Raw genomic sequence first — 15,112 nt, forward strand, 5'->3', positions numbered from 1 at the left:
AACACCATTATTTTGCTTTAAAACTGGTGCAGCTAGTGTGCAAGTAGTTACAGTAAATTATGGGAGGTCACTTATTTTGTCTGTTTGAAATTCCAAAATTGTTAAAAGTATAATGTTGTTTTAATAATATTGACTATTTTTCAATCATGTTTTTGCTCCCGAAATAACAGTTGAATACAGAACATATATTTGTCTATGTTAATCATGTGTTGTGATGAATTCAACAAAAGTCATTTTCTCAGAAAAGCTTAGATCTTGAGAAATGTATTTTAATACACTGGGAATGTCTCACTATTTTGAACAAATAGTGGAAGCTGTGACCTGCAGACTCATGATTCTACATCTGTTTGAATTTAACGAGTGTTGGCTGTAACATCTGAATATGCCAATCGGCGAATTAAACAATGCAAATGGGAATGCTTGAACTTAAGGCCTCCTTCTCAAAATCGTTGCTGTAGTTCCACTCTGGCCTAACAGTGAACCATTGTGCTGTTTTGTTCTCAGTCTGTCAGTCTTAAACTTTCAGCAAAACAAAAATGCATTGGCTGTTAAATAAAAATGGAGGTTTGGTTGCACTTAATTAAACAATGTCAGGTATGTCTTAAGATCCTGTGAATTTAAAATTAAATCATAAGTTAACAAGAGATAGTTAACATTTTTTTTAAAATCAGTTGTGTAGATGTGCTTGTTTAGTGTGTGAAAGAATTAAATTGAAAAAGTTAAATGTTTTCTTGCATAAGCTTATCTAAACTTTTGTAACATTTTTTCAAGGGGATAAGTGTTATCTTCAATGTTGCACTTGCTTTACTGAAGGTAAGTGTCATAACTTCTCTTGAATATTCACAAAGTGGTTTAAATGAGGTTTATAGTTGTCATTGTGTAGCTACACCAAAAGTTGGAGCATGGTTATTGAAAGCAGCCCTAAAGTAAGATTAACAATTTGTGAATGTATAAAGTTTAATTTGCATATAAACTGTTATTGATTATATCAGGATCAATCTATATACAAGATACCATTATTATTGAGATGAACTTTTGACTAATGTTGAATCAAATATACCTTAGTTGCATCTCCGATGAACAAGAGCAGAATTGCACATTGAACACTCATAAGCATCTATGTTTTCAGAAAGAGTTTTTAGATTTCACCAATGAGCAAGATCTTTGGAATAATTCAATTTATTTTGCTTGTATTATTCTGAAAATACTGCTTCGTTCTATTTTATGCACAAACTGGCTGATATTTGGTCTGATTACCCAGTAAATGCTGTTTTGTATTCTTTCAGAATAGTCATGCTCAGAGTTTCAGCTCACGTGAGGATGGCCTGATTTAATGGGAGAATCTGATTAGTATGAGGGTGGTGATCTGAGCAACTGGTTGGAAATGTCTTGATCTTTTCCAACAGTGAGCAGGAAGCCTTGTATGCCAAGATTTTATTGAATGGTGGTTGTCAATTCCACAGACTTGTTCAGTTAGCACTGACATCTGTTAAAAATTTCTTTTGCAGACTTCAAAAGATGATCTTCTATTAACGGATTTTGAAGGGGCCCTGAAGTTTTTCCGTGTTCAGCTTCCTAAAAGGTATCGCTCAGAAGAAAATGCTAAAAAGCTGATGGAGCTGGCCTGCAGTATGAAGGTAATCAAGTAAACATTTCATTAATGCCAGTATTCTGTCAAAAAAATAGGTCGGGTCTTAACTAGACTTGAAGGTTTTTACTAGAAATTAATTTGATTTTATTTTCAAATAATTCTGTTTGGCAGTGTGATAAAATGCTAAATTATTCAGGAAAATGCGTGGACCAGATATGAGTACTACCACTCACCATTCAGTACAGATCTAAATTTTATTATAATAATAGATAAAAAGTTTTTAAAAATCATGGTATTTTGTAGATTTTCTTCTTGAAGTTGCTTTATTTGAGATTACGGACTTGTTGTGATTGCTTTAACATTATTTGAGGTTTTTTGGTCTTTTATCTCACTGCTGTTGCAATTGCAACGTGGTCACTGTTACATTCACATCAGAAAAGGATTTTTCGTTTATTTCAATGTGCCCCACATCTCACCCTACCTTCCCTTAGGCTTGACTCAGCACTATAGCCAAATTTGTGGTGATATCTTTGCTTACTGTAAAACTTAGCCGAGATTGAGTGCCAGTGATCCATTTGAACACAGGAGCCTGTCAGAACGTGTCTCGATATTTATGTACGGTTTCAGCATCCGCGTGGAGGTTCCCAGATGAGACCTCTACCTAGCTTATATTTTGTTTACCCCCATTTGACATTGATTCCAGATTTCCTTTCCTAGCAATGTTGAACTGAATCCAGATTAGGGATTTAATCTACTTGCCGTATGTTTTTTCTTTGGTGCACCTCTGAGCCATCAATCAAACAACTTGCAACTTTGTTTCAAAATAAATGTATTGATCACTAATTAGAATCACAACACATTTTTATATATAGGTGCCCACTGCTGAGAACTTACTACTTTAATTAAGTAACTTGTTTGTCTAATGGTGATTTAATTTATTACAAAAATATAAACTTAAAAAATGAATCTACTGATTGCTTAGTCATATGATTTTCCTTACTGTTCAAATGCACAGATCAGTCAGAAAAAGCTTAAGAAATACGAAAAGGAGTACTTGGTAATGCGGGAACAACAGGCTCAACAGGAAGATCCTGTTGAAAGATTTGAGGTATGAAACAATCCATGATATCTAAAACCATAATATCTGTGCTTGAATGTATAAATTGTCATTAAATCAATTATTGCTTCAAAGTATTGAGTTAATATTTCTTTTGACTAGTCAGATTAGTGCAGAAATGAGTTCTCCAGCTCCAGTTTTCACTTCACCTGGAAAAGTTGCCACATTTATATACATTGGTTATTTCAAAAGTCACTGAGTGAGCTTTTAAATCACATATTCTCTTTGAGTGCTGCTATAATCCCCAGAGATTTGAAAGATCCACAGTGGCCAACAGCAGTAAAACCTCTTTAGACAATATAGCAATGGTAGGATAATTAAGCTACTTGCTGCAAGTTTTGTTTTTTCTGCTACTTAGGGTACGGCTCTAATATGTTTTACCTTGGTCATTTTCTTCAAGGCCAGTTAGCAATGCTTTAAGTTTAGCACTGGGATTATAAATATTAGATGGAACAAACGTAGACAATGTTACTTCTACAGTAATTTAAAGCATTTCTGAATTCAGAACAAGAAAGATGTTTTGTGTGGTACGGCCAGATCAAACCCCCTCAATACAGGTTGAGGAGACGGCCTAGACCCTAACTTTTTCTTATTTTAAATGCAAGTGCCAGGTGTTTCATTCCGGATGCAATTCATTTGCCCAAACTACTAGGCTTGAAGCAAAAAACAGTTCATTCATACACTATATGGTTTAAATTCAGACAAAATAAAGAAGGATTGGATTAACTTAACTCTTTAGGAAAACTTAATAGAATGATGGATTATTTACTAAACAGTAACTGTTTTAATATTGTAACAATCCATAAACACACCCTCAGCAAAGGCAAATTCAGTAAAATAGATTGTCTCAAATGCAATTTTAGCAGCAGGAAGAGAACCCCAGATTGTTGGAGCAACGAAGAAGAAAGACTTAGTAGCTTTTGCAACCCCGACAGCTACTGAAAGCTGAAACTAAAATCCAGGTTCTGTGAGACCTCACTGATTCAGGCTGCTGCTGTTCTTCCAACTTTTGTTTTTAAAAAAAAACCCAAGGTGCCTCAAACTGTTTTACTTTATTGGCTTGAAGCAGGCCACTCATAACCTCTGTCTCTAACCTTTCATAAAGAAAAACACCTCCTTAAAGCCAGAGTATCGTCACACTTGCCTTGATATTACTATTTTGAAGTCTTGTGGTGTTCAAATTGTAGGAAGTGCCAAACATGAATATTAATCACCTAACAGCCTTGAGAGTAGCAATTATTCTCTCCTTTGTTTCACATCAAACTTTATTTATCCAGCAAATGTCCTTGCGTCAAATGTCACGACTCATAATCCAGAGGCTGCTAATCCCAACCCTTGCAATTTTAGGAAATACTTAAGTATCCTGTGCATTTCATTTCCTTGCCTATTGATACCAGACTGATCCCTGGGATGATGAAGCTGAATACAATGAGAGGTTAATGAGTTAGGATTATATTCACTGGAGCTCAGAAAACTGAGGAGGGGTCTCATAGAAACCTCAAATTCTAACAGGACTACACTGGGTAGATACAGGAAGAACATTCCCGATGTCAGGATAGTCACAGTCTAAGGAAATGGGCTAAACTATTTAGAACCAAGATGAGAAATGTCTTCACTCGGAGAATGGTGAGCCTATGGAACTTGCTACCGTAGAAATCCGTTGAGGCCAAAATTTTTAAAAGGGCTTCACAGAATACAATTCCTCTGGTGCCAAAAGAAGCCATTTGGCCCATCAAGGCAACACTGCCCCTCTGAAGAACATCCCACCCTATTCAGTAACCTTGTATTTACGATTGCTAATCCACTTAACTTGCATGTTCCTGGATGCTATGGAACAATTTAGCATAGCCAACCCACCTAAACTGCACATCTTTACTCTGAGAGAGGAAACCAGAACATCCGGTGAACACGGGGAAAATGTGCAAACTCCACATAGGCAGTCACCCAAGACTGAAATCGAACTCTCATTTCTGTGAGACAGCAGTGCTAACCACTGAGCCATTGTAATACTTAGCATTTGGGACTAAAAAATGGGTATGGAGAAAAAACAGGAACAGGCTATTGAGTTGGATGATCAGCATGATCATAATGAGTGGTGGAGCAGATTCAAAGGGCTGAATGGTCTCGTCCTGCACCTGTTTTGTGTTTCTATACTATGAAATAAATAACTGCTGAAGCTCAAATGTATTTTGAGCAGAACAGCATGTTTAATCTTTCTCATGGAAATAAATAGTTCTTCAGCTTATTCAGAGATTGTGCCAAATCTGAAAAAGCAGTTTGTTTCAACACATTTATGGACTGGACTTGTTAAAATATTAAGGTTAGGATGTCGTGTATCTGTAGTTGAACAATGATCTATGAAGACTAAAGAGTGCAGTTTATTTAGAGAGTGTCAAGTTAGAAAAGTATATTTTTAGTCTGTTATTTTTACATCATCATTGAACTGTCTGCTGTCCTCCAGCGTGAGAACAGGCGTCTACAGGAAGCAAATATGAGATTGGAACAGGAAAATGATGACCTTGCACATGAACTGGTTACTAGCAAGATCGCACTCAGGAAAGATTTGGATAATGTAAGTGTAAACTCTGTAGCCTTTTAACTGAACTAAAGACTGAAGCTACTGTTCTCCTTTCTAAAAAACATTGTTTAATTCATCAGTAACTGGAATATCGATATATTGTTAGGAAGTTAAATTTTAATGTCTTGTGTGCTGCGAACTGAGTTTCAACTTAGATATTGCAGTTCATCCTAATAAAGAACATTTGATTCTGTACTGCAGGTAGCAAAATATGCAATCAGTTAAGATCCAATCTTGTCAGTTTACACTAATTATTTAATCTCCATGCAGTTCACATCTGCCAAGGTATGAAAGATACGTTATCAAATTCATTTATCAGGTACTTTTTCCATATGCTAAGACTTCAGTTTTTTTCAGGTGATGCCAGGCATGACCAGTCCCGAACTCTGTAAATCTGTAGGGTGTAAAGGATGCTATCACCTGCATACAGGTTACCTCTAAGTAACTGAAGTGTCAAGTGTCTGAAGTGCAGTCATTAGCCAACCTCAATGGTTCACATTTAAAACTACTCTTATTTCAGCTTCAAAATCAGTCCAGCCCCGGACTGCATGTGCATAAATATTTTATGCAACTTTCCTATCTGTGCTAAATTATGCCCACTTAAAATTAAAGCAATGTATATCCTAGCTTGTAAGCCTAGGTATTGAGTGTATTACATCTTGTTAATACTGAGATTCTGATTGCATCTTCTAAAATGGCAATTTTTGTAAGAAAGAATTAGTTGTTTCATTGGCTCACTGAAAAGTCAGCTGAGATAATTGGCTGTGAAGTAGCAGATGTTGCTGTAACGAGCAAAGCAATGCATAAAGCATTTAGAATTGGACATTTACTGCTTTTGTACAATTCAAAATGTTCATTTTTTTTTAAAACTGCATAGCAATAAAACTAAGTATTCTGTTGCAGATATATTTTAGATTGTAGAACTGTTGGGAAAAAAATTATTTAATCGAGAATTTGTCAAGTCCTGGTCAGATTTGAAGTTGCATCTACACATTCATGCTACTGCACACAATGTAGAAATTGGCTTTGAGCTGCCACAGGTTTCTCAGGATCTTGTATTAATATGGCTGTTATAAGTCAAGCTTATGATGCAAAGTAGACATTTTAAATTGATGTTCTCAATCGATATTTAAATTGATGAATTTCTTAGTCCTCCCCTCACTCCATAAAGGATCCAAAATGAAAATAAAGCAGTACTTCAGTATATTTTCACATGACAAACATGTGTTACAGTTGAATACTTTTGAGGTTATGTAAAATTTAATTCTGAAGATGCTTTTTGTTCTCTGAACTGAAATGTAATAAAACTTAAGTCAGTTAGCCCAACAAGCATATGCCAGTGTTTGTTCTGCACACAATCCTAATCTGACTTTATTTCATTTCACCTTAATGTTCTAATCCTTTCTCCCTTTTGTACATACCTAACTTCCTCTTGTAAAATATTAAGAGTCATCCTATCTCACCTTACAACTGTATATGTATAGAAAATACAAAAGAAATCCATTCACTCTGTATTGCCCAGTCTGGTTACTGGTAGATTGCTTTGCCTCCTGCCTTAAGCACTTGCCTGTTCTTTTCCAACAGCTGGCCATATTCTTCTTTGCCAACTTTTAGTTATTACTATTGCTTTTTTTCAAAAAGACAGCAACAATTTACCATTTCAAACTCAAATATTTTGCCTTCTGTATTTGTTATTATACAAAAGGCGTCAAATCCCTTCTCTTGCATTGGTTCAAGAATCCTGTCATGGATCATCTTGTTAAACTATGTTAGTAATGTTATAATTCAAACAGTTTTAACTTCAGCATTCACATTCATATGTGGAGGCGTCTTACTGCTAGCCTCCTATTTAGTTTCATAATTCTACAGGAAAACCTGTCTGTTTGTGAAACAGTTGCATTTATTTCACTTTATTGTTTCTATGTCATAATTGATTTGCTAAATTAATATTTTGATCTTATTTTGGAATCTCAGACGACTGACTGGTAGATTGAGTACAAAGATGTACAAAAATCCATTTATCTCCTGCAACAAATTAGCATTTATCTCCCATGTTGTAGGTGAAGTTAACCCTTTCCTTCAGTTATTTCAATCTGTTAGTTTAATATCTGCCACACCATTTGAATGTTAATCAGGATAAGTTAACTTTTGTTAAAAAATCAGAAGGAACTTGAAATAGTTTCAACATAGCCACAGTGGGCTGAAAAGTCTCATGTTGCAAAATTCTAAATACTTATCAGTGATGGTATTTTACTAATGATTTGCTTTCTTTTTCAAATGGATCTTTGTTTAGAATATTACCTGTGAACCTAGCATTCTCTGGTTACTGAGTCCCAGGGTGTGGGTTTAAGCTTATTTCACAAACAGCTTTAAAGTCCTGCAATTCTAGAGGACCTCAACATTCAGATATTATAATTTGAGAAATTAACACAAAATTGAAAGCAACATGCTTCATTTAGAAGATCATTCTGAATCGCTAACTTGGTGTGTCTAACTATTTTGTAGCCGTTCCCAATGTGTGTTAGACAGAGTTGAAACATCACCTAAATAACAAAAAAGAAAATCTGCTCTTGGGCCGCAGTTAGTTTTTTTCTGTTTAAGATATGTTTCTTGTTCACTTTGTTTCTGATTCTGGCATTGAAAGTTTAGCTTTATAATTGGTACACTCAATAAATTACAACAATTCAGTTTTATCTACAGGATAAAATGTCGTCATTCATTTTGCGAAACAGTAGTTGAATAAGAAAGATCAGCTTTCAGAAAGCCTTGCTTATTAAAATCAATGCCTCCTTTTTTTTAAAAGATCCTTGTTAAATGTCATACTTTCTTCTGAAGTAGAAAGGTCATGAATGCCCGGTCAATAAATAACTAATATGGAAATGTTGAGAGTAGAAAATACCTTCCATTAGTATTTCTCATGTAATCAAAGAAGGAAAGGTGCTCCTATAAAGTCATGAGACTGTTAACTAAATTTTAATTTCATGGATTTACCTCCTTAGGAATTTACCTCCTGAATGGATTGAAACAGTAGGGATTAAGGGCAGGAAATTATTGAAACAATGTGGCTAGTGGTGTCTCAAAGGTCTGTATTGTGGCCTCAATTGTTCTATAGTTAGTGATTTAGGTGATGGGGTAGAAAGCCACACATGTATTTACTAACGATATAAAGGTGGACAGTATTGTCACAGATGTGGATAGAATGAGAGTAAATGTGAGGACAACTGAGGGCACTTTCAGAATGCTGCAGATCTTGAAATGGCTTTCAATTCTAACTTAATTTCATAAATTATAATATCTGGATGTTGAGATCCTCTAGATTTGTAGGACTTTAAAGCTGTTTGTGAAACAAGCTACAGGTATACAGGTGACTTAAAATAACGAGCAGATACAGAAAAGCAAAAATGCCAATGCACTATCTGGCTTTATATCTAGAGGCATAAAATGCAATTGTGTATTAATCACAAGTCCTTAGTTAAAACACAGCTTGAATACTGAGAGCAATACTGGCACTATCCTTAGGAAAAGTATATTGGCCCTGGGTGGTGCACAGTATAAATTTGCCACAATGGTGTCAGCCCTCTAAAGGATATATTGTAAGAAGAGATTATGCAAACAAGGGAGTATTCCCTGGATTGTAGAAATTTGAGGGGATTTGATAATAGTGGGGTAAGTAGTCTTGTTTTGGACTTGAGTATAGGGCTTGCAAATGTGAAACGAGGGTACCCTTGATACAAGGGTGGTAGAAATTCAGAATTCAGGAAACACAACATTGCTGCATCAACAGCTAAGTTTATCGCTGAGGTTTAAAATTGTGTTAACCACAGTTATTAGGGGTTATGTGCAAAGCATGTGGAATTGGGCTGGAAATCAGATGAGATCTTTTTAATTGATGGAACAAGCTCAAGGGACTAAATGACCTATGCTTGTTCCTATTTTTAAAAAAAAATGGATTCTGGCTATTCTCACTGCAATTTCACATAATTACATTGAATTTTTATTGAAGCGATAAGGTATCAACTCAAGCAAGCTACATCCTATATAGGTCGTAAAGCATGTCATGAGATCTTCATGTCAAATATTTTGATTATTGGATTCTGGGGAGTAATTATCTTGAAAAGACAGGCACCTCATTTTGGCAGTATTAATTTAATTTAACCATTTGATTCAAAAATTGAAAAACTTAAGTCTTGGAGAAGATGTTTATGGCACAGGAGGAGGATAGGAAGAAAAGTCTTGAGACAATACCATAATAAGAATTGCAACCTTCAGAAAAGAAAATTATAGCCTCAGATATGATTGTGGTCATGGCAACCATTTAAATGTGAACCTTGCCTTATGTGTTTCCCTGGTCTTTAGTATTGTGTTATATATATTTAATAATATAGTTCATTGAGGTAGTGGTGTTAAACTATGAGGAAGGGCTGCAGAGTCTAGATTTCTGTTCTCTTCAGTCTAAAAAATTGAAAAGTGATCTTGTTGAGATATTTAAGATTAAATGGTTCAATTGTGTAGTAAGAAAATTTCCCTTCATCCCTTGGTGCATGAATGCAGATCAAGACGGAAGAAACATAATAGGTGAATCAACAAGCACCTCTTCAAGCAAAACGTCATTTATGTCTTAAACCCTGTTCCCTGGAAAGGCATTAAGAGCGATTATTAGAAAATGTTCATGCTTAAGATTAATAGATTATTTTGGAGCACTGGTAATAATGATTATGGGACCAGTGTGAGTTGATATTCATCTTTAACTTAACTATGATCTAATTGAATGGTGGAACTGCTATGCAGCTATGAATGACCTAGTGTTCCTATGTTAACCACCCTAATGTACATTTGAGCAAAAAGCCCTCAGTTGTACTTTGGTTTGTAAAGCAGGGTTTCTTTGTGGGCAGTGTTTAAAATTTTATAGCTATGCTCCAATGTATGAGTAAAGAACATAAGGAATAGATATTGCTGAATAGATAATTTGACCAAATAAGTTATATACCTACTAAAATAAATGTACCTTCACTTACTACGAACAATGACAGAAGCTTTTCCAATGAACTCTACTAACAACTAAGCTAAACTTATACAGTACACTTTGTTTTTTAGTTCAACTTATTCCTCACTTTTGCAGAAATATTCCTCATGGTTCATATGGGTATGTTTTGGAACAGATTTGTTCAACACCAACCAGATTTAATATTGTAATTTCCAGAATTATTGCTTTATAATGGCAGAGTTTAGTTGACAGAAAAGTAATGAAATTATTTTCAGAACTGTTGGAAATGAAGGTAAGCCCTGACTAATGGAGACAAACATGTAATACAATATATCTGGATTAAATGTAAGACATGGGAGTAGAGATTAAGCCATTGTGCTCTGCTATTCAATCATGGCTGATTGGTTTTTCAACCCTATTTTCTGTTTTCTGCCCATAACCTTTGATCTCTTTGGCAATCAAGCACTTATCAATCTCTGTGTTAAATGTAGTCAGTGACCTGGCCTCCACAACGTTCTATGGCAATGAATTCCACAGACACCACTCCCCACCCCCCACCCTCTCCACCCCGGGCTAAAGAACGTTCTCCTTATCTCTGTTCTGAAATGTCTTCCATTTACTCTAAGACTGTACCCTTGGGTCCTCTTTTCTCCTGCCAATGGAAACATCTTCCCAAAATCCACTCTGTCTAGGTCATTCAGTATTCTTATTGGATCTATGAGAACACCACAACAGTAGCTTAAAATCTAAATTAATGTAGATTTGTTTACTTATTTGGTAGGCAGAGGAGAAAGCAGATGCATTAAATAAAGAGCTGCTCATGACCAAACAGAAGTTAGTTGATGCAGAAGATGAAAAGAAGAGATTAGAAAATGAAGCCACTCAGGTAATTGAATTATATTTGTCTACATGTCATATTGTTCATTTGGTTAAATGGTTTTTATTTAAACTCTTGGTGAGAGGTGCTCTTAATAGTTTATAATTAATAGTTTATAGAATGGGATTTCCAAGATCCTGGTCTTGTTTTTTTTCTGTTTGTAGCCAAGAAGTTGGGCAAGAAGTTAAATTTGGTTTTAGCATTTTTAGATCAGAAATAGGGAAATAGTGCACGATAGTTCCCCTTGAACAGCTCTAAACACCCCATGCTGATGGTATGAAAGCATAAATGCTTGGTATTGAAGTCCTTTCAGTTGACCAAGATAAACACCTACTAACCAGATAAGCAGTAAAGATACTTGGAAAGCTGATCAGTGTGTCACTGGTAAAAGGAACTATACCCCACCTAACTACTTGCAACTTTTGAGAATGAAAATTGGGGGCAGTGCTAAAAATAACAATACTAACTAGAGGTAAATTTTGCACAAAAGTATTGTCTTTTTGATCTTGTTTCTTGAAATGGCATTTTAAACATTGATTGTATGCATTTTTATATATATTTATATACCTTTGTAAATGTCCACACCTTTTCTGATAGTACTCCATAAAACCTGCAATCACAATCCATGAAGGAACTTCTCCAGTGTTGTTTAGGAACATAGCAATTTTTGATTCAGTCAAATTTGTTCCATTTTTTAAAAACTCTGCTAAACATTATCAGTACTGTACTGTTGTCTAGATATTCGACTTTGCATAATACCAGTAAAATTGCATAATGCCAGTTTTCTCTGTTCATAAATATTTTTAACTGCGCATACTACAAACGTATCGGTTTTTAGTTCTGTATCTGGTTCTGTCTTTCACAGCTTAAGGAGATGTGCCGGAGAGAACTCGACAAAGCTGAATCGGAAATAAAGAAAAACAGTTCGATCATCGGGGATTACAAACAGGTCTGTAAGTTGCAAGGATTTTACTGCAGTCATTCCTTGAAGTCTGGCAGGTTTATATTTGTCATGGAAATACATTATGCCAATGATTCCTGTTGTTCAGAGGCTTCATTTACAGACCAATGAAGAGTACTGTCTGAAAGAAAACTTGCAGCATCCATGAAAATGTTTTTTTGAAATTTAAGTCTAAATAGCAAAAATCTGAAATACAACATATGTGCGTGCCACAGTTATCCAGTAGTTCCTTCAGCATCAGGAGAGGTTAATATTCTGGGTGAATAATGTTCATCAGAACAAGTTTTGGTTTATCGCTCTAATTTTCTTTTATATACTCCTGCCTTTCTTATCCCTGTTCGTCATCTGGGAAGTGAGGACAATCTGTGTTGTATGTTTCCTTAGAACCTCTCTCTGTGGTTTAGTTAATGGGAGAATAAATTCTACCATTTTAGTTGTGTGCTATCTTCGGACCACAGTGGGAGCATGCCATATTCAATCGATTTGATAATGGAGTGGTCCAAAACTAGATTTTATGTTTAAATTTTATCGTTGGTCTATTTGCTGTCTGGTACATTGTGTGCTCGAAATACACAAATAACTGTAAAAGGATAATTGTAAAAACCCAACTATTCCCTACTGACCTTGAGGGAATGAAGCCTGCTTTGGTCTACACAAGATTGCCCACATTACCTAGCTATCTTTTGATAGCTTCAAAAGTCGCTTAAGTTGTGTTGAAGACTTTCAAGAAGAAAGCACCATCGTCCCAGGATAGATAAGGATGTGTAATATATGTGGTCTTGTCACTGCCATCCTCATCTTGAAAAACTTGCCTTTTATAATATCACATAATTTAAGCAGTTTTCAGAAGGATTAAGCTGATGATTTCACGACTGCTAAGTCTCCAAAGCAACTCTTATGTCCAGGAATCTTTTATAAATATAGAAGCAGTTATCAGCCCTAGATTTTGATAACCTTTGCTTAATTTGTATGTACTTTTTTAAGCTTACATAATGTTTTCATGAAAACTCTTGTGTTAACGCATTGGGACATACCAGTGCAATTTCAGAGCTAATCTGTAACTATCAGGCATTCTCGTGATCCAAATGTTTGTAGATTCCTCCAAATGTTTACAGATTCAGGCTGTTGATATTTGTTTGCTTTTGATAAGATTGTAGTTTTGTATGTAAAATGTAATATTTTGATTCTTCAGGAATGCACAATTGTTTCTGCTTTTACTTTGCATAGATCATTTCAAACATTGACATAGTTTAAAATTAAAGCATATGAAAAACTGCATGAAGCTGTAGTATTTTCTGTCTCTCTCTCTCTTGCTCTTCTGTGCTCTCTTTCTCTCTATTCTGTCAGTGTCAACGCTAAACATTTGAGTTTATCAAGTGTATATATATCTGTAAATTGAATGACATCTTCAGAATGTATTTTTATAAACTAGTATCTGCTGTAGTTTGTTAGACTATTGATTTTTAATCTTGCATGCAGTACATTGTACACATTGATGACCAAGTTATGTTTATTTTACTGAGTCTTTAATATCCTTTTTCAGATCTGCTCCCAATTGAGTGAGAGGTTGGAAAGACAGCAGTCGGGAAATAAAACTGAGTTGGAACAAATTCGGGTGAGTTTTTTTCAGCATTGCAAAGGCATAAGTTAACTTCTGATGAATAAATGATCAGATATCCATGGTTAGTTTTGTTTTGTGATAGGGAAATATAAAAAAAACTTGCAATTTTGATTTAGATTTAAAAGAAGTAGGTTGTAGCACTGTCTATGAGTCATAAATGGTGATTATATAGGTCTGAAACCATAAACTAATTCAAACAGTGCCAGAAGACTTTAAGACTTTATACCTGAGCACACAGCAAAGTTGATGGCCTGTGCCTGTGGTGGGAGCGATGAAGAACTTGAAAATGAGGAAGAGGAGAGAAAAATTTTGGCCCAAGGTTTTAAGATAAAAATGAATGAATACAGTGTTGTCAATAAAGCCAATTTAAATTAGTGTAGATACTTGTAAAATTCTAGCAAATTATGGAACGATCTGATCATGTTAATAATCTAAATCGAAAAGTGTAACAAATTTAGTTACTGTTGCTCAATTGTGCATCTATTATCTATAGAATTGGTGATATCAAGCAGAATAAGTGTTGTGAAACAACTCTTAGATACAAGTTCACATGCAAAAATGAAAGAGACTAAATCTCTAAACATTTTCTTAGCAAGCGTAACAAGAATCAATAAATAGAACTAGGTGTAGCTCTACTTTATTAGCCTCTCTTGTGGAGGACTATTTCTTTCCAGAATGTAGTTGGAAACTTGCATCTTTTCACATTTGTTTTGTCAATCTTACTCAATGGTGCCCTACATTTGCAGTCAAATTACCACTTAAACCACATGAAGTAATCAGATTAAGTTAAGAATGATCGATTCTGTTTCCCCCATGTTAATTCTTCTGCTAAAGGAAACCACTTTCCAAAAATTATAAATGGTCTTGAAAATGTATAGACAAATTACATTTTATACAAAAATGCCCTTTATTGTTTGAACAGTGATATTAAGGTATTTATAGTTCTATGCTTAAATGAAATATTAAAGCCTACATTTTGAGTAAAGTAGGCATGTTTTAAAGATTGTATAATGTTCCTGGAGTCTGATGCACTAATGCTACCTGAAGCCATTTAGTCCCCATTATGTAAGGTTGTTCCTTTTGATTTTATTTTGTGTGATGCATCTTCAATATTATAGGCTGGGCCATTGACCTCTGTGTTGTTTTCAGGACCAAAAATATGTAAATTTCAGAAATGTTAGAAATTTATAAATTCATTCAAATTCTAAATATCACACCAAAGAGGAAGATGAATTATAATGAAAAGATTTCCGAAGTCATGAATGTTGTGGCCATTTCGGAGAAGTGAATAGAGCAGGGACAAGAATGGTTATTGCAGGTTCTGGGATTTAGATGTTTCAGTAAGAACAGAGAAGATGATAGAAGAGGGGGAAATGTGGCATT

At 35.0% G+C, this 15,112-nt stretch overlaps 1 protein-coding gene across 3 annotated transcripts in view; it reads left to right on the forward strand.

Moving 5' to 3' along the window:
- LOC132825844 (rab GTPase-activating protein 1) overlaps positions 1-15,112 on the forward strand; it is a 182,319-nt gene that overhangs the window by 158,752 nt on the left and 8,455 nt on the right. For all 3 annotated transcript variants that reach the window (XM_060841384.1, XM_060841386.1, XM_060841385.1), the window contains 7 exons: positions 772-813; positions 1,509-1,637; positions 2,607-2,699; positions 5,170-5,280; positions 11,052-11,156; positions 12,013-12,096; positions 13,652-13,723. In XM_060841384.1, the coding sequence (XP_060697367.1) occupies positions 772-813; positions 1,509-1,637; positions 2,607-2,699; positions 5,170-5,280; positions 11,052-11,156; positions 12,013-12,096; positions 13,652-13,723 (636 nt within the window). The remainder of the gene's footprint in view (positions 1-771; positions 814-1,508; positions 1,638-2,606; positions 2,700-5,169; positions 5,281-11,051; positions 11,157-12,012; positions 12,097-13,651; positions 13,724-15,112) is intronic.

This window comes from Hemiscyllium ocellatum, chromosome 21 (genome assembly GCF_020745735.1).
Source record: "Hemiscyllium ocellatum isolate sHemOce1 chromosome 21, sHemOce1.pat.X.cur, whole genome shotgun sequence".
Lineage (NCBI taxonomy): Eukaryota > Metazoa > Chordata > Chondrichthyes > Orectolobiformes > Hemiscylliidae > Hemiscyllium > Hemiscyllium ocellatum.